At 40.2% G+C, this 20356-nt stretch overlaps 1 protein-coding gene and 1 long non-coding RNA gene across 2 annotated transcripts in view; one reads left to right on the top strand and one right to left on the bottom strand.

The window, feature by feature from the left end:
* Nucleotides 1-944: 944 nt before the first annotated feature.
* Nucleotides 945-19063, top strand: LOC306837982 (myocardin-related transcription factor A-like). The gene is made up of 17 exons (XM_079365881.1): nucleotides 945-1689; nucleotides 5027-5092; nucleotides 8210-8265; nucleotides 8462-8537; nucleotides 8634-8795; nucleotides 10658-10797; nucleotides 11135-11251; nucleotides 11584-11652; nucleotides 11779-11957; nucleotides 12121-12304; nucleotides 12591-12840; nucleotides 12972-13075; nucleotides 13714-14676; nucleotides 14852-15046; nucleotides 16653-16793; nucleotides 16894-16951; nucleotides 17064-19063. Exons 1-17 carry the CDS (start codon nucleotides 1551-1553, stop codon nucleotides 17564-17566), a joined length of 3402 nt encoding a protein of 1133 aa, XP_079222007.1. The 5' UTR covers nucleotides 945-1550; the 3' UTR covers nucleotides 17567-19063.
* The window catches only part of LOC306837987, a 164790-nt gene continuing 150493 nt past the window's right edge, over nucleotides 6060-20356 (bottom strand). The window contains exon 4 of the long non-coding RNA XR_013781017.1: nucleotides 6060-6263. This is a non-coding gene — a long non-coding RNA (uncharacterized lncRNA). The remainder of the gene's footprint in view (nucleotides 6264-20356) is intronic.

Raw genomic sequence — 20356 nt, forward strand, 5'->3', positions numbered from 1 at the left:
CCTGTATGAATAAACTATAGCTACCGAATTTATAGTCACCAAATTAAGTCAGATCAATACAAAGATACCCTCACTGTGAAATTAATTAGAAAAAATGCACATGACACACACAGATAAATACCTGTGTAAGTTAAAGAAATGCACACACCTACATGCAAGGATGTCCCTGACTGTTTGGGTTCAGACCTTATTTGAGTTCTTCTCCAGGGGAAACCGCACCCAGCATATTAACAGCCTGTAATATTGTTGTTGTTACTAGTATATGCACCCACAGACACATCATCCTGAATTATTTAACATCTGCACATTTGTTACGGACTTATGTGTGCATCGGCTCACTTAACAATCACATTGTTTGCCATGTTTTTCTCTTCTGTTTAATTTAAACATGACTGTTGAGTGCTTGGAGCAGTCATTTAAATATTTATTCATTTTTGTTTTAGACAGAGCCCTCTCTAACCTTTAATGTCATGCTATATCATCTGATGTCACCCGAGACGGCGCTTTAATAATGGAGAGAAATGAAACTGTCAATGTGTGGGGACAGGAGCTTTATACTGGCATGCAGGCAAGGGAGAGGAGAAGACAGACAGGCTGAAAAACAGAGTGATAAAGGCAATTTAAAGGCAGAGGAGCACACGTGTACTCTTTACATTCCAGCCACCAGACAACTTCCATACTTTAGTCCACAAAGGGACTTGAACCACTGACCAATCCAACCTATCCAACCCAAGTCCCTACTGCCGGAGGGTCGTTATCAAAGGTCACTGTTGCTTAATAAAACATGTTTTTTTTATTACCACTAGGGGCTAGAAGATGCTAACCAGAGAGACAAAACAGTTAGCTATTTACAAAAAGCATGCAAGCAGAGTGTCAGCAGGTGTTTTTGTGTTGTTGTATGTCACGTTTTCAGGCCTGACACAGGTGCACTTCACTGACAACACGCTGAGCTCAGATCACAGGTGTTAAGTAAGACGAAGCACAGGGACTCTGCTCTTAATGTACACATCAAGAGTACGTGTGTGTGTGTGTGTGTGTGTGTGTGAGAGAGAGAGAGTGTTTGTGTGTCTGTCAGCAGCTGACTGACTTAACAGCTGTGACTGACTACTGGATCATATATTTTGACTATGTGACACACACACACACACACACACACACACACACACTTACACACACAGTCAGTCAGTCAGTCAGTAGCTGCAGCTTCTGCAGCAGCTTGGTTAGCAATTTGTTTAAGCATGCTAGTTTATTTGCCACTTTATCCTTTAAGGACATCTTAACAGTATTGTTGCCAACTTTTTGTTGACGTTTTTCCCAAGATGCAGTGGGAAAAACCTGTTTTTTTTCTGGAACATCTCTAATTTTCTTACAACTTCACTTAACAACCAAGCAACAATCAAAGCTACTTATAGCGCTCATTTTTGCGGCTCTTGCAGACTTGTAGCTTGCGACAGCTGCATGCCTCTAACACCTGGACAAAGTTGCAGCTGACTGTTTTTTATCCTGCCTGTTTCATTGAGTCTCAGTCAGAGTGATTTCCTGGCTTGCTCATGTCCACTGTGCTGGAACCCCTGCGTTGTGTCCGTATTGACCCTGCACCTCTCAGGACTCAGTCAATGAGCAGGGACGTCGATGAGAGAGCTGTACCGCTTGAGCTGAGGCGTCGGGCCTGTCAGGGTCTCAGAAAAGGTGGGATACCTGTTGTTTGTCCTGCTAACAATAAACCAGGATTTACATATAAAAACACACATTACAAGCTGCAATGACCTGCTTGAGTTATCAGCCTCATCTAGAACTTTCCCAGGTTGATTTTCTGGGCTCAGGTGTGTGCTGGATAAAATTATGTTCAAGGGGCAGGGTTACAGTTGGGGCTCAGCCAGCCTGGGCACAGTACGCTTGGCCCTGAGCTCATGAACCTGTTACCCTGTTGACTGTCGAGAAATGTACTGTCGCTGACCTGAAAGCAGTTTGGACCACTTGGGCATGTTGTGAACAAAACCTGTTGTGAAAAATAAGGCTCCCCCCCACCCCCATTCTCTTCTCATTCACCCCATGATTCAACTTTTCTGACTATTACTATTACTATAAGTTTGACTATTGTGACATTTTAAGCAGGATTTCATGTCACTGATATTCTGTGACACACAGACCTCATCATTATGATCAGAACTATGAGTATATTTATGTTTAATAAAACAGAAAAAACAGTGATCACACTCCTCTGAACTGTTTCATCCTCATGGATGTGTGTGTGCATCTGTGTGTGTGCGTGTGTGTGTGCAATTTACACTAGTGTTCATCTTAATTCAGCTGCCTCTCCAGGGGGATCGGGTTCCTTGCGGTTACCACATGGACACAAATAGAAAACTGTTCACAGCGGGGAGAAGAGGACTGAGGAAAGAGCTCTACTATAAACGATTCAGTGACAAGTTTACAAAGCTGAATCTCTTGACCTCTCAGAACAGATTCAATAAATTCACATTGTGTTGTTTATCTTTAAAGTGATCCAAGACCCCTCTTTAATGTTGCCTTAATGATGTAGACTTTATACACTCGCACTTGTGCGCTCCCAGTAAACGTGCACTTGCTGTCATAGTGACATTTGAGCATGAACACACCTCCCCAGAATAGATTGTCAGCACATTGCATCACACTCCTGTCATCTCTTGGCACAAATCATCTGCAGAGAAAACACGTTTTTCTTGTGTGTGTGCATCTCCACATCGCTGTGTGCGTGTCAGTTGAAGTATTAAAATGTGTTTTCAATGTGTACTTCTGAATAAAGTGTGCATGTTTGCAGATATACAGGCTAAGTGTTTGTTTGCTGTGTTACTCTGCCTGTGGGTGCCTGCATAAGCTGGTTAAATCTTTCCTCCGGCCGAGGGGAGAAACTGCACCATCGTGCGTCAGCAACGTCCACATCATAGAAATCAAAGGCAGATTAATGTTTCATGTCGGGCTGCTGTAGGACGCACAGAGGGACTTTCTCTTGGGTCTGACTTCAAGAAGCCGCGGCGACGGAGCCTGCTCCTATTATTATTATAGACTTCTCATAGAAAAAGAAATGTGGGCAGTGCTGCTGAAACACTGGAACACACGTCTCTTTTCTACTTTGATTTAGAAACAAAAATGTCGCTGAGAAAGAGAGTCAAGATTGGCAGATGCCTCAGAAAAAATGCCCCCTCGTGCGTCTGAATAAGTGAGATTTAAAGGGGTGTGTAAGGAAGGACAAGTAAAGGCAAGTCTTTATTTTAGCTAGGCTTGGCATGGGCAGGATTTGTTTTTTGCAAGTTGGCTCTGTTAACTAAAACTCTTTGCTTATTTGGAACAGCAAATACAACATTTAGGTTTTGGTAAGTGAGGGATAACTTCACTTGAGCAACAAAGAAAAGCATGAGAGAAGTTTTGTGGTTTGGGAGACAGAGTTTTTGGATGTAGATTTTAGGGGAACAAAGTGAAAATGCAATTTTTTTTTCTTTGTTCCTCTGCCCACATAGTGAATGCTGCACTCTCACTGCTTTCATCTGTGTTTTCGCATGTATAGAAGGCGGCTGTTTTCTGCCCCCCAAAAAAAAAAAAAAAAAAAAAGCTCTAAAAATCAAACCTTCTTCTTGAACGGCAACTAACACAGCTGAGCATTCATTGGCTAAAGAGCCACATATTTCCCTCAGGACTAAATGGCAGCTAAACAGAGAAAACAAATGCAGAAGGAAGCCAGACTTCAAAGGAAACTGAACCTGTTGTTTAAGCTATCATGTTATGTATTATTATTTGAGTTCATATTATAAAGGACTAGAACAAAAGATGGATTTCCAAAACTCCTATTTAAAAGAGATATAAATAAAAATGCTGCAACACAGCCCAATAACTTCATTGAAATGTCCCAGCTCTGGAACAGGAACTCTTTGCTGCAGAAAGTTTGAACATCATTTTAGTGACTAACTTGATGATGCTACACTTAACCTTAACTTGATGATACATTCAAGAGATAAGCAAAAAAATGAAACATAAAGCTCCTCCCAATTCCATGACCTTGATTTGTGTTCGGCACGATAAAAAGTCATGGTGTTTTGCCTTCCTTAAAGTGAAAGAAAAACATGGTTCCTTATGACGCTTTATGCTGATGTAAGTCATAAATGCTTTTCTTAAATCAGCATAAAGCCAGAATAAAACACTTGCATCGGGCTATACGTCTTCCTTGTATTTAGGGATTATCTTTTAGATGCTTCAACAAAACAGTACTTCTATCAGTCTCTGTAAACACTATGGTGTGAGCGGATGTTAAACTGCAAATGTTCAGGTAGTGTTATAAAAGAAGCCATAAGCCTACCCCACAAAATCTATGCAGTTATCACATGATATGACACTGCTGAAATGCTGATTTCCTGACCCAGATATAGAGTAGCTGCTGACCTGCCAGAGATCATTTCCTGGCAAAGTCCTATTTTAGTCTTGAAAGTTTGGTTTGGGAAACTTTTTGCAGATATGTCATCTAAGAAAATATCAGGTTGGTTCAGGACACGCGGAGACAGATAGCTGGAGGTGAGGTCTGTGACGGTCTACTGTACAACTGAACTTAATTATGGCTCTGAAAGGATATAATCATATATAAATAGTAAATCAATGAAAATTAAGGAATAATCTACATTTATTTCCAATAAACCGTACAGTTTTTTTTTAATACAGCAGAAAACTGTTGGGCGTCTGCATGTGTTCATGCTTGTGTGTCCCTGTTAATGTGCAACTTTGTCTTTGTTCATCTTCTCACAGAGGACCTCAGTAAGCTAGCAGGGCACGTAAAACCTCTGCAGATTACCGCAGATGTAATAGCCCAACTTTTATTACTCATTCATAGACAGAGAGCCTTCTTAATGCTCTTTTAAGCTCGGAGTAATGTCCCTACTGTGTGGTTCTTCTCAGCTGTGAACTGAGGTAGATGTGATGGATAGCAGTTTAATGAAGCTCCACATTCACTCTGCATCTGTATATTTACTCTTTTTATGTCTGTCTTTGTGTGGATGTTCAGTCCTCCAGCTAAAACTTCAACAAAAAAGGTCCAGAGAAGAAATGCTCAACCGGGGGATCATGCTGCGTAAGTAGACACTTCTTTTTGTTTTGCAGGGATGAATGTTGGACAGTTTTCTGAATGTTATTCTGTACTTTGAAGACATTAACGGTATAATGCACTCACTATGTTAACCTTGAATGGGATCAAGTGAAGATGTTTTACAGGTGCTGAAGTGTCTAAATACAGCTGTTTTCATGTAGGCTATGCACAAAACTCCTGAAAATGTCCTGTAAGCCCTCTAGTAAAATGTCTCCTCTAAGTCGGGGCGAGCTGATGTGTGAACACAGCAGGTAATACATTCACCATGGTCACACGGGAAGGGGTGATGACGTTTACATGCAGCCACTCTACCTCTGAAATCAATTTACAACATTCACATGACAGCAATTTCAGAGAGAAAGGACAGAATTAACTACCTGTCTCGCAAAATAAGCTATCCTCCCTGATAGAAAGAGCTACGCTACCTGAAACAATGACCTATCCTTCTCGATAGATATAGTTAAGCCAGCTGAAAGATTGACATATCCTCCCTGATAGAAAGAGCTTCGCTACCTAAATAAGCAACCCCACCCAGATACAAACAGCTTCATTACCCGAGTGACCTACCCTACCTTACAGAATTAGCTACCCTATCTAAAAACATTGGCTATCCTACTTGTTACAGCAAGTGCTAGCATGTGACCCCTTCATAGCTAACATTTCATTTTCACTTTGTATTAAATTCTTTTTAACAAAGCATTAGCATATGCTTTATCATGTAACACTTTCATAAGGTAATATAAACATTTAGCTTGTTTTTAGCCGACAATAATACTTGCTTAATAGCTAAATACTAATCTTAGCTGTTGTCTGACAACTACAAAGTAGTTAGTAGTTTTCCAAACAATGGTTTACATTTTTTGAATTTGAAAAAATATTGAGATGTAATAATTTGTCAGATAATACATTTTACAATCTGGAACGCAATAGCCATAACATGATAACTCAGGATTTGAGCATTTCTAATAAGACAGAGCAGGCCAGGAATAGTGCATGTTGTGATGCAGTCAAGTTCAGAACAAAATGTCCTGTTTTAAACGGTTTTGTGTGTTCATTATTTTCCTAAGTGAAGGTAATGTGGGTGCTTAGCCTTGCATGCTGGAGAGGTATACCACTGTATTCAGTTGCATCTTGGAAGCAGATGTTAGCGCTCCTGCTGTTATCAAAAGCACAGAGAGGGAGAGAGACAGGGCTAAGAGTTAGATTGGCTTTTTTTCTTTTTTTAAATTTGAGGTACACACATGCAGTTTAAACATCTGCACAGTACAGTGAAATACACAGAGGTGTTTCATAAGTTAAATAACAAAATCGGGATCTACTCTCCTAAGGAGGCAAAGCTAGTTCATGGTCCTGCAGTTTACAGACAAGGGATGCTGGTTAGCTTCAGCAGGGTGGCAAGAAGCCATGATGCAGCCACTCATGCACAAAATGGGGTCTTTTCCCTCTGACCTCACCACTCTCTGCTTCCTCCTCTTCGTTCACCCTTTGGTCTGTTTTTCCATTTTTCTTCAAACTGCCTCTCTCCATTTATCTCCTCTGAACGTCTGCTCTCCGCCATCTTCTTTATACCTTTCACTCAGTCCCCAAGTTGTGCGCTCATTCATACTCCCATTCCATCTCAACACTCATTTCAGATGTAGCTGACTGACAGGCAGGTCACATAGCGCCCTTGTGGACGGGTGAAAGGTCCAAGAGGGTTAATGTCCCTGGGGTATGCAGGAGTGAGTGTGTATCAGCAGTGTGACAGTGTTCAGTGACGTGAACTCAGGCTTGTGCAGGTACCAGCAGTCTTCCCCGAGGGTAACCAATTTTGTCACAACATGTGTGTGTATGTGTGTATGTATGTGTGTGTGCGCAGTCAGAAAGAATAAATATAGGACATTTTCTGTTTGTTTTTTTTGGTAACACTAGATTTGATATTAAATTAAAAGGCAATCTAAAGTGGGTTTATTTGCTTCGAAGAGTTTTTTCTGCAGTCATCTAAGTGTAAGCCATGTTACCCTATTTGTAATGAACATGCATTTCTCGGGATGAGCAGCAGAGCATATGGGTATGTGGGTTGCACCCATAAAAACGTAAAAAAATCTTCTCTGTCAATGCCAATGGATTCCCTTTGAAATTTTATTGGCCACCCAAGTTGCCTTCCCAAAATCAATAATCAGCAAACAAATAATCAGGACTGGTGTCAACTATTAGAGTTGTGTTGCAACAGGATACACACTACCTTTAGATTTGTTTTCGTACATTAAATTGTGGATAAACTCTGCACATCTAAAAGCTGTGTAGGAGTGATTCTTGGCCTGAATAATGAGCGTTAATAGATCTTCCTGGACTTTTGGAGCCAGCCTCAAGTGGTCATTCAAGGAACTACAGTTTTTCTAACACTGCTGCATTGGCTTTCTTTTTTTTTCTTTTTATCTCTGGAGGTTGACACTTGGTCAGAGCATGATCAAATACATCATGCTGAATTTGTGTAGATTGCCACCCTAACCTTCCTGCCTGCATGATATAATCCTACATGCAATATATAATTATTTATTGGTGTGAGGTTTAGGGTCGTGATTTAGTGGAAGATTCATACTGCATGTGCTGTGGTGTAGCATTAACATAGCGTTTTTGGTGTCATCACAACCCTTTAGGCTTTTCGAATTCTATTGCTACTAATCCCTGGGTTTTCGCATAATCAAAGGCCTACAGAAATTCTTGCGTGAGTCATTTATGAACAGATCCCATTAATTCCACTGCTGTACAGATTCTTGTTGGACTGGAATTCCTTCGATACATTTCTCCATGTACCCTTGGATTTTTGGCCTTTTACAGTGGCTGTTAATGGGTCCACTGCCCAAGCTGTTTTCCATTTTCTGGTGTCATGGATTAGAAATATCTGTGCCTCTTTATTAATAGGAGGCATCACTACTCTAACAACAGCTTTCACACGAGAAAAGCAATGATCCTCAGCATAAGTCAACTGTCCAAACTGCACTGGAACTGAACTAGACGCAAGGATCCATTTAAAACCTTCATTTTCTTTTTTATTTATTTATTGTCTTTCTTCTTTCTTTCTTTACACTTTTGCCCTGCACTCATCATTCTGACTCCAAGCTTTAAAAAGTTCAGCTGCTTTCCACAAGAACAGACAGAGCTTGGAACAAACAAAGGTGAGTACAACAGCCTTTAAGTCCACCATGAGTAGAAGTCTGTTGTGTATATATCAGACGGTGTACTTGAGTTAAACCTAATAGGCTTGTGTAAATGAATCATACAAGAATAGCATTGCTGTTGGTAAAATAATAAGTATGTGGTATGAATCTAAAAGTGAGTGATTGTCTCTTGTTTTTTTTTCTTTTTCTGCAGACTGAAGACCCTCTGAAGAGGAAGATCAAGAGTCGGTCAGAGTGCTCTGAAACGTTCAGAATGCACGTTCTGGAGGGTGAGCTCCTCATACTGTACAGCTTTTTGTCTGTTTGACTTGAAGACATCCCAGCACCCTGGCAGGAACATTTCCTTTGTTTCTATTTGTATCCAGAGACATCGGCAGAGCCTTGGCTCCGGGCAAGACAGCTGCAGCTGAAGAGAGCTCGCCTTGCTGATCATCTGAATGATAAGATCTCACACCGGCCGGGTCCCATGGAACTAATCCACAAAAACATCCTCCCTGTTCCCTCTAGCATCAAACAGGCTATGATAGGTGAGCCGAACCATGCTCGGATTTGTTGGGTTTGTCATTTACGCTTCTTTAGGGTGTCCAAAATAGAAAATAGAAAATAGAGTTTCTGAAATTATTTTCCACCAAATTAATTTTATCTTGGACTGTTTTTTCGGTCTTTAGCTGCACTACAGATAACTCCTCTTTCATTATAACTTCTGACAAGTGGAACCAATTATAAGCTTGACTTTTTTGTTCAGTTATTTTTGTTTCATTAAGCTTCCTTTTGAGCCCTTTATCTTGCACACCAGTAGCACAAATAATTAGGCATGAACAAAACCCCCTGTTGGAGCACAGATACAGTCACTATTTTAGATATGTTCCAGTACGATTTTTCCCATCACCAATACAGACGCGTACACCTGAGTGTGATAATATTAACCCCTCTATACTGTAACTGCAATAAAAAAAAAAAACTTGAACAATACTTATGGAGTAACACTGCAAGATCCACAAGTATCACACTGTTGTAATTTGGTAACAAATTTAAATGAAATCAATCGATTGATGGGAGCCTGTTTGATATGGGAATGTTAGTGCATACACCAATATCGATTTTGAGCAGTAGCAGGGCAATGCTAATATGCATATCAATAGAACAGGTCTACTTAAGTTGTTGTTATAATGCCTAAACAAATACTGAATATAAGTCCAGTCCTGCACACATGTTGAAGAGAATGATGTCATTGATATATTAAAATGTGATCTATCAATACACAGTCATAATTAAAGACTCCAACAACAAATGCCCACTACCATGCAGTGTGTACACACTTTGCCACCTCAGTATTGATGCTTCATACTTGACACTCTATCTTTCCTTCTCTGTAATCCACCTTGCATGTCTGTAAATAAACCCATTATATTTTAGGAGAATAAATAGGATATTAAGAGTTTGAAATAAATGAAAGGGAATTCACTTTTGCAGCTATAGCGATACATTAAATGACCCCAATTTTTCCTTTTACATTTCAACAGCAACTCAAAAAGAAAAAAAATGCTGTACTGCTTAATTTACTGTAATTGTGTGTGATGTATGATTGGTCTAGAGCAGGTTGTGCTACATATTAGATCAAACATTCAAAGAGACAATGGGTCCGGCCACCTGATTGATGTGCACACGGGAAGATTCCTGAGATTCAATAACGTACAGTTTCACAGGACTATCCATCTCTGTCACCGCTGCGTAACACACACAATTGCATTATGTGTGAGTTACACAGAGCAGACAGGCAAAGACACAAACGTACAAACCGCAGACACACACACACACACACACACACACACAAGCACAGTGCAGAAGCAGGGAGATCATCATGTTATTGGATCTGAGGCTTTTAGATCAGCCCCATGTTGTCTTTTCATCATCGCCTGCTGATGTTGAATTAATGACTAGCAGGTCATTTTATATAGCTGTCTGCTCCAGCCCACAGAAGCTCTTATAATTAAATATCACACACCCACCTGCAAAGGAAATTCTCTATCATAGGCCGGGGTTCTTAGCTCAGCACATTTAGCCTACTCCTTAAAGCCATGTAAAAAGACTGAGAACTCTGCATATTGTTAACATGATTATTTGATACCTGAGGGGAAAAAAGCTGTTCAGAGTCATTTCTAACTAATGTTGGAGGTTAATGAAACATGATCTTAAGTTGTGATTGGATGGATGATAAATAAAAGTCTTTGTTGCGCTAATTAGCATTTCAGCCACAAGTGAAAATTACCTAAAAAATACTGGTATGCTTCATTGCCACAGTGCTATGTCTGCCTGTGACTGTAGGACCCAGGTGCTTGTTTTGATGCATCACCTGCCTAAATGTCAACCCCCCCCCCCTCTCTTTCAGAGACACAATTTCCAGAGGCTACAGGTGATAACTGGTCATGTGATGAGGACAGCTGTTACAGTCTGTCTCCAGAGCTACCGGTGAACCGGGAGTGTTCTCTGGCCCTGCTCCCTCTTCCCTCTCCCCCATCTCCGACACCGGTAGGATCAAAAATCAGCCCCAGTAACATAATACTAATGTTGATATTTAGAGAAATATGATTCCAATAAATCAGCCAGTTGCCTACAAACACAAATTACACAATTTATAATCTCTTAAAGCAACCTCTTCTTTGACTGCTTAGATTTTTCTTTTTCGAGAACCGTGTTCTATCAAGAACCTCTTTTTCGGTATATTATACTTGGCATAGCCCAAATCTGTTTATAAAGGACCTGGGTCTTAACTTATATTTCTATTCTGTGATCATTTGTTGAACAAGTGTACATAAACACCAATGTCATGCCTGAATTAAGTTTTTTTTTTAATGTTGTCCATCAGGTCAACCCTCCTACTGATACTCCCCAACAAACCCGTGGATCTTTCCCCTCATTAAAGCCAGCCGATGGTGTTCCAGCCCCGTCTCCGCACAGGACATATATGACATCACTGAATAAGGTATACTGTATTGTCAAAGCCAATTAAACACTACAGTTTTAAACATTTGGAATTTATAGCAGAAAACGAAACATCTGTTATAGTTCTCGCAGTTTGGATTCAGATTTCAAGCTCCCACAATAAATCAAATACACAGTTATTACACGGTGGAAACACAATGTTAGTTTGTGAATAATCAAGTGCATCATCAAGCAGCTAGTAACGCTGATGTTTTCCTACTGAACTGGAAGTGACCATAACAGAGCAACAAGAAGATGGGTAATTCAAATGAGACTGTTGTATAAAAGTTCACGGCACACACTTACCACCTCGCTTTCCACTTCTCTTTTCAGTCCCAGTTTAAACCAAACTCCGAGCACTCAGCGCAGAAACACAAGAAGCCAAATGATGACAAACCGAAGGTACTTAGATTACTGTTTCTTGACATTTAGACAAAACTGCTATGACCAGTCGACGACTAAGAAAGCGCTCATCCTAATGTCTAAAACATTTCTTTCTTTTTTCTTTTGGATACATGTAACCTTCAGATTAAAAAGTTAAAGTATCATCAGTACGTCCCTCCCGACCAAAGGGGAGATAAGGAGCCTTCTCCCAGTCTGGACTTGTCTTATGCCAAAATTGTCCAGCAGCAACAGCTCTTCTTGCAGCTCCAGATTATCAATCAACAGCAGCAGAACTACCATGCCATCCTGCCTGCACCACCCAAGTAATTATTCATTAACTTGATTAATTTTTGTGGATCAGAGGAGTGTATGGTTGTTAACTGTGGGAAACAGACGTTGGGATGCCTGGTATTGGGGAGTGTCTTTTTAATAAACCATTGCATGGTGTCTTTAGTAAAGATTTTGGCTTTTAATTCTCTCCACCAGACCTCAGCCAATTCATCTGTCATCCTCATCTTCCTACACTGATTCCATAACCTCCTCCTCAAATCCACCTGCCTCTGCCCCTTCAACAGCCCCCTCTACCCAGGGCTGTCGCAGGCTTCAGAGTTCTGCTCCATTAGGTGGGACAAAGCCAGCATCTTTACCTCCAAACCTGCATGAAATGAAGGTAAACATACACATTTAGAAGAGAAACTATCTGCTCTCTCTTTGCTGTTTAAAAAGCTAGAGTTGATTGAGTTACTTTTGAATGAAAGGAACATTTTTTATATTTAAAAAAAGGCTAATGTTGACACCCCAAAGCTGCCCACCACCGAAGAGCGTGAAAGTGTTTGTGATTGATTAGTCTTTTTGTTGCCTTTTTAACTATTTTTCCTACCTTATATTCATCCTTATCTCCTTCCTCCTGTGCACCCAATTTTAATTTCTCCTTTCTTCTTTTAATCCTCTGCCAGGTTGCAGAACTGAAGAACGAGCTAAAGCTGCGCAGTCTGCACGTCTCTGGCACCAAAGTCGACCTAATTGAGAGGCTGAGAACATACCAGAAACTGAATGGAGGCCGCAACTGTTCCTCATCTCCAACAGCAGGGGGTACCACAGGGCTGACTCCTAGAGAAGAAGGAAAACCCTCCAAAACTGCTGCAACCACCACCATAAAAAACAACCACAACAACACATCACAAAATCAAACTCCTTTCCTGTCTGGTCAGTCACGTGATGAAATCAATCACAGCTCCTCTAAGAATTCTGTAGAGTTAAAAGATGATGGTGCTGTAGAAGACAGTAAAGATAATGTTTTTGATTTTTGCTGTGATTTTCCTTCCTTTATTTTACAGCCTCGTTCTCCTCAACATCTGTACCGTGCATCCCCTCAAACCACTCGCAGAGCTCCTTAAGCCCAGAAGATGGCAGCTTTACTTGTGACCAATTTGAAGAAAAGGTCTAAATTTTGGACTTTCTTGCACACATAAGTCTGATCTTAGGTATTTTTAACCTTGCATTGAAAATAATCTCGACCATTTGAGCGTAGTTATTGACTTACTTCTTCTCTCACATCTTGCATCTTGAAAGGTGATCATTCTAAATTAATTAAGAAACAGACATTTGTATACTCAATACAAGAAAATCCACCTTGTGTTAAGAAAAAGAAAGCTAAAAGAAATAAGCCAAACATTTTCACGTCATTATTAACATGGTAGCAAATAGTTGTCTGCTCAATATTAGCATGGCTTGTAAAATAATTATTTTAAACAGGCTAGCGAACAGACAAAAAGTCATTTGGCGAGTTGGCATAAAGCAGGTAAGCTTGTAAATTTGCAATTTTGAACATGTTAGCAAACAGACATTAGCTAACAACCAAATGTAAAATTTAGCTTGTAAATTGTGATTTTGCATACAGTATGTTTAACATCATGTTGAATGTTAATTTCCCAAAGGTTAGCATACAGAATAATTTGGCTCTAGCATGGCTGAAGACAATTTCTAACAAAAATAAGTTTGGTCGTCCCAAGTTCTTGCAGTTATTTATAATTTAATTTCATGGTCTGCTTACCTTTCTCTTTCTCTCTTTCTGTCCAGATGAGTTCACCACACACCCAGCTGAGCCCTCCGGCATGTTCAGCTGCTCCACTTCCAACAAATATTAAAGAAGAGCAGATGTGCTCCACCTCAGCACCTTGTAATTTTTCTTTAAAGCCAGCCTGTCTTCTGAAACAACACATGGTCTCATTAGCTGGCCCCAACACTACAACCACAGCTCCAGTGGTGACAATGGACAAGGACAAGATGCTGAAGGAAAAAGACAAGCAGATAGAGGAGTTGACTAAGATGCTGAGGCAGATACAGATGGTGGTGGAGGTGCTGAGTATGCAGCTGGAGCATGGTAAGAATGGAGGACATGTACCAGAGACACATATTCGAGTCAAAGTTAAACAGGAAGCACCTGATAAGCCTAGTGTCCCTCTGTCAATTCACCATCAACCGTTCCTTCCCACATCTGCGTCCTTTCAATGTGAGATGAATGTTGCAAAAGTGTCTGTCAAACAGGAAACCCCAGAGGTGGAGGAATGTGTTTCTGAGGCATCTGTGCAAATACCAGATGCCCAGGGATTACTACAATCTTCCACCCAAACTCAGGAAGCGCAGGAGATAATTCATCTCCAAATCAAGTCAGAGCAGACAAGCACTCAGACAAAACAACTCTTAGATCTCCAGCAAAGCACTTTAAAATTGGCCCAACCAATGGCCATACAGAAACACTTGCTACAGCAACATCACAACAGTCAGAGTTGGCAGCAGACACTTCCGAACCGCGATCTGAAGTTGGAGGATCAGCAGAACCAACAGAAACTTCCTCAGCAAAGAAAGAAGAAATCTAACAAAAAACATTTCAAACAGGAAGAGCAACTGTTGAGTCAACATCAACAGCAGATGCAGCTGAAGAAACCAAAGTCATTTTTGCAGCAGCAAAATAAACAGCAGAAGATGGAACAGCTGCAAACAGCACAGTTACAAACAGAGATGCAGTTCAAGCAACAGCAGGTGAGGGAATGTCACCATCATTGACTATGTATTTTTACCAGATGTTATTTCGATTCTAGACACTAATGAATTCATATTTTAAAGTATACACAGTTTAGAAGAATTAGTTGAATTACCAGTGAGATTTTTTTGGAGAAATATATATAAATCAAGTTTTTCTGTTGTTTTCCCACAGGTACCTCAAGAAAACCTCCACCAGCTAATGGGTTCAGCTCCTTTATCTCAATTTCTCTTTAAGAGGGACTCCAATCCAACGCTTGTCACCGACATCAATGGGAACCATTTTCTTATTGCACTGACCAGTCACATCACTGACAACCAAAGAGAAGATTCACCTGGGAGCAAAGCAACCAATCACAACACACTGCAGGTAAGTACACCACTCATTTAACTGCTATTTTGCAATGGTTATTATAACAACGCTCTTAAAATGAACATTATCCTCATGGGGCTTAAAGCGTACTTCAGCTCCATTGAACACAGTCTTTTCAGCTTTTCAAGCTGATAATCAAACCAAACACTGTTAGCATACGTCCCATATTCAGTAACAACAGAAGTTAAAGACATATTCTTGCGGAGATGCTAGTAGTTCAGGTCACTACAACAGGAAAAAAACTCGAGATACAGTTACAGATTATATGCATATGCATATTCTTCCGTCACTCAGCGTTTCATCAATCAGTAACTACTGTAAAATTCACGCTATAGTAAAAATAATTAGCTGTTATCTGTGCTTACTTCAAGTTGAACACTACATAGGGTACTTCATAACTTGCTAGCTACCGGCAAACAACAATTAATGTTAATTTATTAGTTAACATTACTACTTTACAATATATAGTGTTAAATGATAGGATAGGACTGGAGTTGATTCCAAGCTAACAGTAGCGTTAGCCACTGCAAGCTAGATATGACGACATGCAACATTTCAGCTTTCTAAAGTAACACCTTTACCATTATCAAAAGGAAATGTTAGCAAGAACAGCCTATTGTCCCTCCAACATCTAACAAACCATTTCAGCTGCTTATCAATGAGAAAGCAATGCCATGACAAGAATTTGGCATTCCTTTGGGAGTTTGGGATTCCTTACATCAATCCAATTTGCAGTCATGAACACAACAGTGCAAGAATATGTTGTTCAATACAACATTACATTTTCTGAGCAAGACTGGGTAAATGTAGTCAAAAGTTGCATTAGTCAACATCTGTGCACTGACTTTAGAACAAGTATGTGACATAATTTTGTAACAGAGAAACATTTTAAATGTTTGCACATATGTTGTTTTTTTGTGTATATTTCGTCATACTGATGAAGACACACACTTCATTCTTAACAAGGGCCCACAGCCTCTGACACAGGAACAACAGAGCAGACTGTTAATGCTCCATAAAGAAAGAGCCAAACACGAGGGTGACAGAACTGCGTCAGCAAGTGCAACAGCAGTGAAAATAAATGATGTATGCTGTTTGAGACAGTGACAGCATCACTTGATAATGGTGTCTGACACTATCATGATGCTGATAATTATTGCTTTGCTAATTACTCTGACAACATCCTCCATTAATGTGATTAATGTTGTTAAGCGAAGAAGAACAAAGACGACACTGTGTCACTGCTGACTGAGATATACAGTATCTCTTATCAAGTGCAGGTGTGTCAAATAAAGGACTGCAAAAAAAAAGATGAAGTCAAGATTTAGTGAAATACAGCAGATGTTGTTGTTCTAAGCAATCAATGTTGTTTTCCTTACCGGTCTGTGTCAGCAGTTATTTTAGTCTGGAAGCATAGAACGTAAATTAAAACAAACGTACCGATCTCCAGACCACTTTTCTGTCTTGGCCTTGTCTCGGTCTCACACTGTGCGGACTCCATATTTTGAATCAACAATTGGTTTCATTCACATCTACATCTTAACCACTAAACACGTTTTCCCTGTAAGATATCTTAATCTTTCCACTATGTTATTTATTTAAGGCAGTGAATGGGGGACTTCAGGTGTCTTTAGACCAGGAACAAAAGAAAGTTGCATCACCACCTTCCACCTGTGAGCCTTTGACTAAGCACCAGAAGACATCTGTCCCACAGATAAACACTTCGCCTTCCTCTCAAAATGTAGTAAGTGATCTCCAGACGACATGGACAATCCTTCAAGTTACTTGTTTATCCAGAGCACTGTATGAAAGATTTTTTTGCACTTCTTTCTCTACTACCTTAGGAGATGTGCCCCAGTGTGCATGTGGAAGATTTTCTTGATGAAATTGTGCAGACTGGAGGTAAGAAGCAACAACATTAAAGCTGTGGATGACTTTTTCTGTTTTCACTTTGCGTCTTTCTGATTTCTTTTTTTGATCAAAGCAATGTTCGTCTTTTGGGTTTTCCTTTCAGAAGTCTTGACCCCCTTCAAACAAGCCACAGACTTTTTTTCGGACAGTCAACGTCTAAACCCTTCCACCAAACCGTGCTTGGACATGCGTCAATCTGCCTCTATTGTGCAGTCAAAGCGTCAATCTCTGGCGGACACAACAGAAAAGCAGCGGCACATCAGTCGAGGACGACTTGAGGACTTTCTCGAAAGCACAAGCGGTAATCCTCTCCTAGGGGTGGAGCCTGGCGGTGCGCTGACATTAATTGATGACCTGCACAGTGAAATGCTGTGCACTCCGAGCATCCTGGACCCTCCCCCATCTCCAATGAATACCCTTGACATAGAAGCTGAGGGAGAGCTAGGGTCGGACCCTATGGATTGGTTGGATTTCAACGTGGGAGGACGAAAGCAAAAGGAAGCCATGACACTGGACCCATTGGGACCCCAAGCACCTCCTAGTGTCTTTTCTACAGACTTCCTGGACAGTTCTGACCTTCAGATACAATGGGACTCCTGCTTATAGCAGCCGGAAAACATACAATACGAGGAATGCACCTAGAGATACGTGCAAAGAGTGTATATGAATAATGAGGATCATTATGTCACTAGAACATTCTCTCTTTACCTTTTGGTTTCATGGATCGTCCCACACCTTTATTTTAATTACATACAACAATATTGCTTATAGAAGCATTGCTAATAGAAGAAAAACATACTGAGGATCCTTAATAACGTTTTTGACTTTGACACACTTAGATATGATAACTCAGTGACTCCTATGGATTCTATTTGGATTTCTCTCATGTAGATAGAATAGTAGCTGTACAATGGGCTTTCTAAGGTTGATGAGCAATTTGCAATAAACAATGAGTACTGGGAAAACCCCAGATATGTGGTTGTGCACTTTTAGCTAATTTTTCTTCTTCCAACATTCTCAAAATCACCATTAACCAAGAGACACTGACCCAAACCGTTACAATACAAAGACCCGCAAAAGTGTTCATAGGTTAAGCCTGAAAAAGATCATGCATTTGAAGATCTATAAACACATTTGCAAATATTTGTGAACCAATCAAGCTCCATAGAAATGTTTAAGAGTCTGTATGTGCGTCTACTCAAGTGAGTGTCTATCAGCTTTTGTGTGTGTGTGTGTGTGTGCAGGGCATGTTGTGTATTGTTGTTGTTAGGTTTATGTGTATCATATTGTGTGACATCAAATCTCAGAAAAGTCTGTCATTGAGTTTGACCTTTGTCTAATTGGAGTGCAGCTTGTTCTGCACCTTTTTAAGTAATGATAATCAATCGTCAACCACTACAGGAAAGGTGGCAATAATCAATAACAAAAGGTAGAGGGACAGGAAATCAATGTTTGAACCTGTTAAAGTTAATCTATTGGAGTAGAAAGGGTTCTCTTGTTATTCTAAGAAGCACGTCCTTGAACCCATTTAAAATATCCTTTACAGTTCAATGTAGCTGGGACAACAAGGTGAACATACTGCAGGTCTTAATTGCTGAAAAATAGTGATCTCACTGAAGCTCTGGAGTCATAGCTTCAACTGCAGTAGTAATGTATTCGATAAACTGTATATTGTGGAAAATAAACAAAAGCCCTCTGCGAAACTCAATACTGAGTGCAAACTGTAAACTCAGGAAATTGGTGTCTCTGACATGTATTCTGAAAAGTCTGTAAACTGATACCTTGATTGTATCAGATATACTATTTCAGCATTTCTGGTTTCCACTCTCATGAATTGAAATGGTCTTATCTATTTTAAACGAAAGCTTGTATTTGCTTTTTTACAATAGTTAACTTGAAGGATTAATAACTCCCTCCCTTGACTGTATTGTTAAGATAAACTGATGCCAGTTTGAAGACATCCTGCAGAGACTTGAAACAATGACTTCTCCCAGGAAAGAAACAGAACACCACTACTCCATTACTCCAATAAAACAGGAAATGACTGGTTGAGTTACTGGTATGTGCATGTTCCCACTGTTTCGTGGTACATTATTAAACTGCTGGCTGTCGTTTGTTGAGAAAAATATCCAATTATTAATCTCACAAAACATTGCCATGGTCAGCTTCTGGACATAGAAGGCTAACACTTTGTCAAAGAAAACTGTAATCAAATACATTTTCATATGGCCTTGTTTGTTTCATATTTGCCCAGTTTGTATTATATAAAAGATCTAAAGGCATTGAACTACATAGCTCAACATGATTGGTTGCTTATATGCACATTTATCAATATTCACACCTGCATCCTTGCTGCTCATCTTTAATGACGTATAAATCATTGACACAAAAACAAGTTTACTGACCAAATATACCACACTTTCAGGCACAAGCTTGCATCACACGCACACACACACGCACACACACACACGCACACACACACACAGTGGTTAAAAAGTGCTATGCAAAAAGTGAGTCAGAAGAGGGTGGAAAACAGGACATGGGTGGGCTTGTGAGGAAGGCGTGTGATTGGCCGATAAAAACACTTTCGCTAATAATGGAGGGGAGCAGAGGATGCCAGGTGAACATCTATGCAACAGTGAGCATCCCAGGCTTCCCACTGGAGCCCATAACAAAAGAGAGAGTGTGTTTATGTGTGGGTGAATAAACAGCTGCTAAATGTACATTTCAGTTCTTCCACTGATGTCAGATATTGTCTGAATTTGAAATCCCCAAATAGTTAAGCGTCCTCAGAGGGCAGACTCACTGCTAACTCGTTGATCTGTCATAACTGCAACTTCCTTTCATCCACCCTCAAGCTTCTCCAGCAGAAACTCACACTGAAGAGGGCTTGGATTTTGGCTCTCCGTGGAACATCAAGAAGACTTCAGTAAAGCAATTCGTTTGGTATTGATTGCTCTTAAGGGGCACTACAGCATTTTTTCAATCCTAGTCCTATTTAATGGATTAAGGCGTGTAAATAATTTGTAGATTTTGAAACGCTCCAGTCGATTGCTTCAGACACTCACTGCACCTCAAGCTGTAACCGCTGCAATGTAATCCTTTTGGTGCATATACAGGTGAGCCAATCAAGCAACTGAAGCACGTGTTTTTGCAACTGAAAGGCCTACTGTTGATTGTCAATGTAAGTGAATGAGAACATTACATTAAGTCACCACATGGTTTGACCTTAGAGCAGTGATTACCTGAGGATGTGTGTGTGTGTGTGTGTGTGTGTGTGTGTAGGTGTGTGTGTAGGTGTGTGTGTGTGTGTGTGTGCATTAGCTTCGGTTCCAGTTACCACCTGTTGTGATTGATTTCCATGTGATCAGGCAGCTTGTGAGAAAAACACTATAG

This window comes from Symphodus melops, assembly GCF_947650265.1.
Source record: "Symphodus melops genome assembly, chromosome: 17".
In the NCBI taxonomy this organism is placed as follows: Eukaryota; Metazoa; Chordata; class Actinopteri; order Labriformes; family Labridae; genus Symphodus; species Symphodus melops.

Excerpts from the sequence above, each read along its gene's own strand:
- LOC306837982 (XM_079365881.1), top strand. The coding sequence starts at position 1,551 with ATGTCCACTGTGCTGGAACCCCTGCGTTGTGTCCGTATTGACCCTGCA. Across the intron at positions 5,093-8,209 it reads CAACCGGGGGATCATGCTGC|CTTTAAAAAGTTCAGCTGCT; the intron begins GTAAGTAGACAC and ends TCTGACTCCAAG. Across the intron at positions 15,047-16,652 it reads CCAATCACAACACACTGCAG|GCAGTGAATGGGGGACTTCA; the intron begins GTAAGTACACCA and ends TATTTATTTAAG.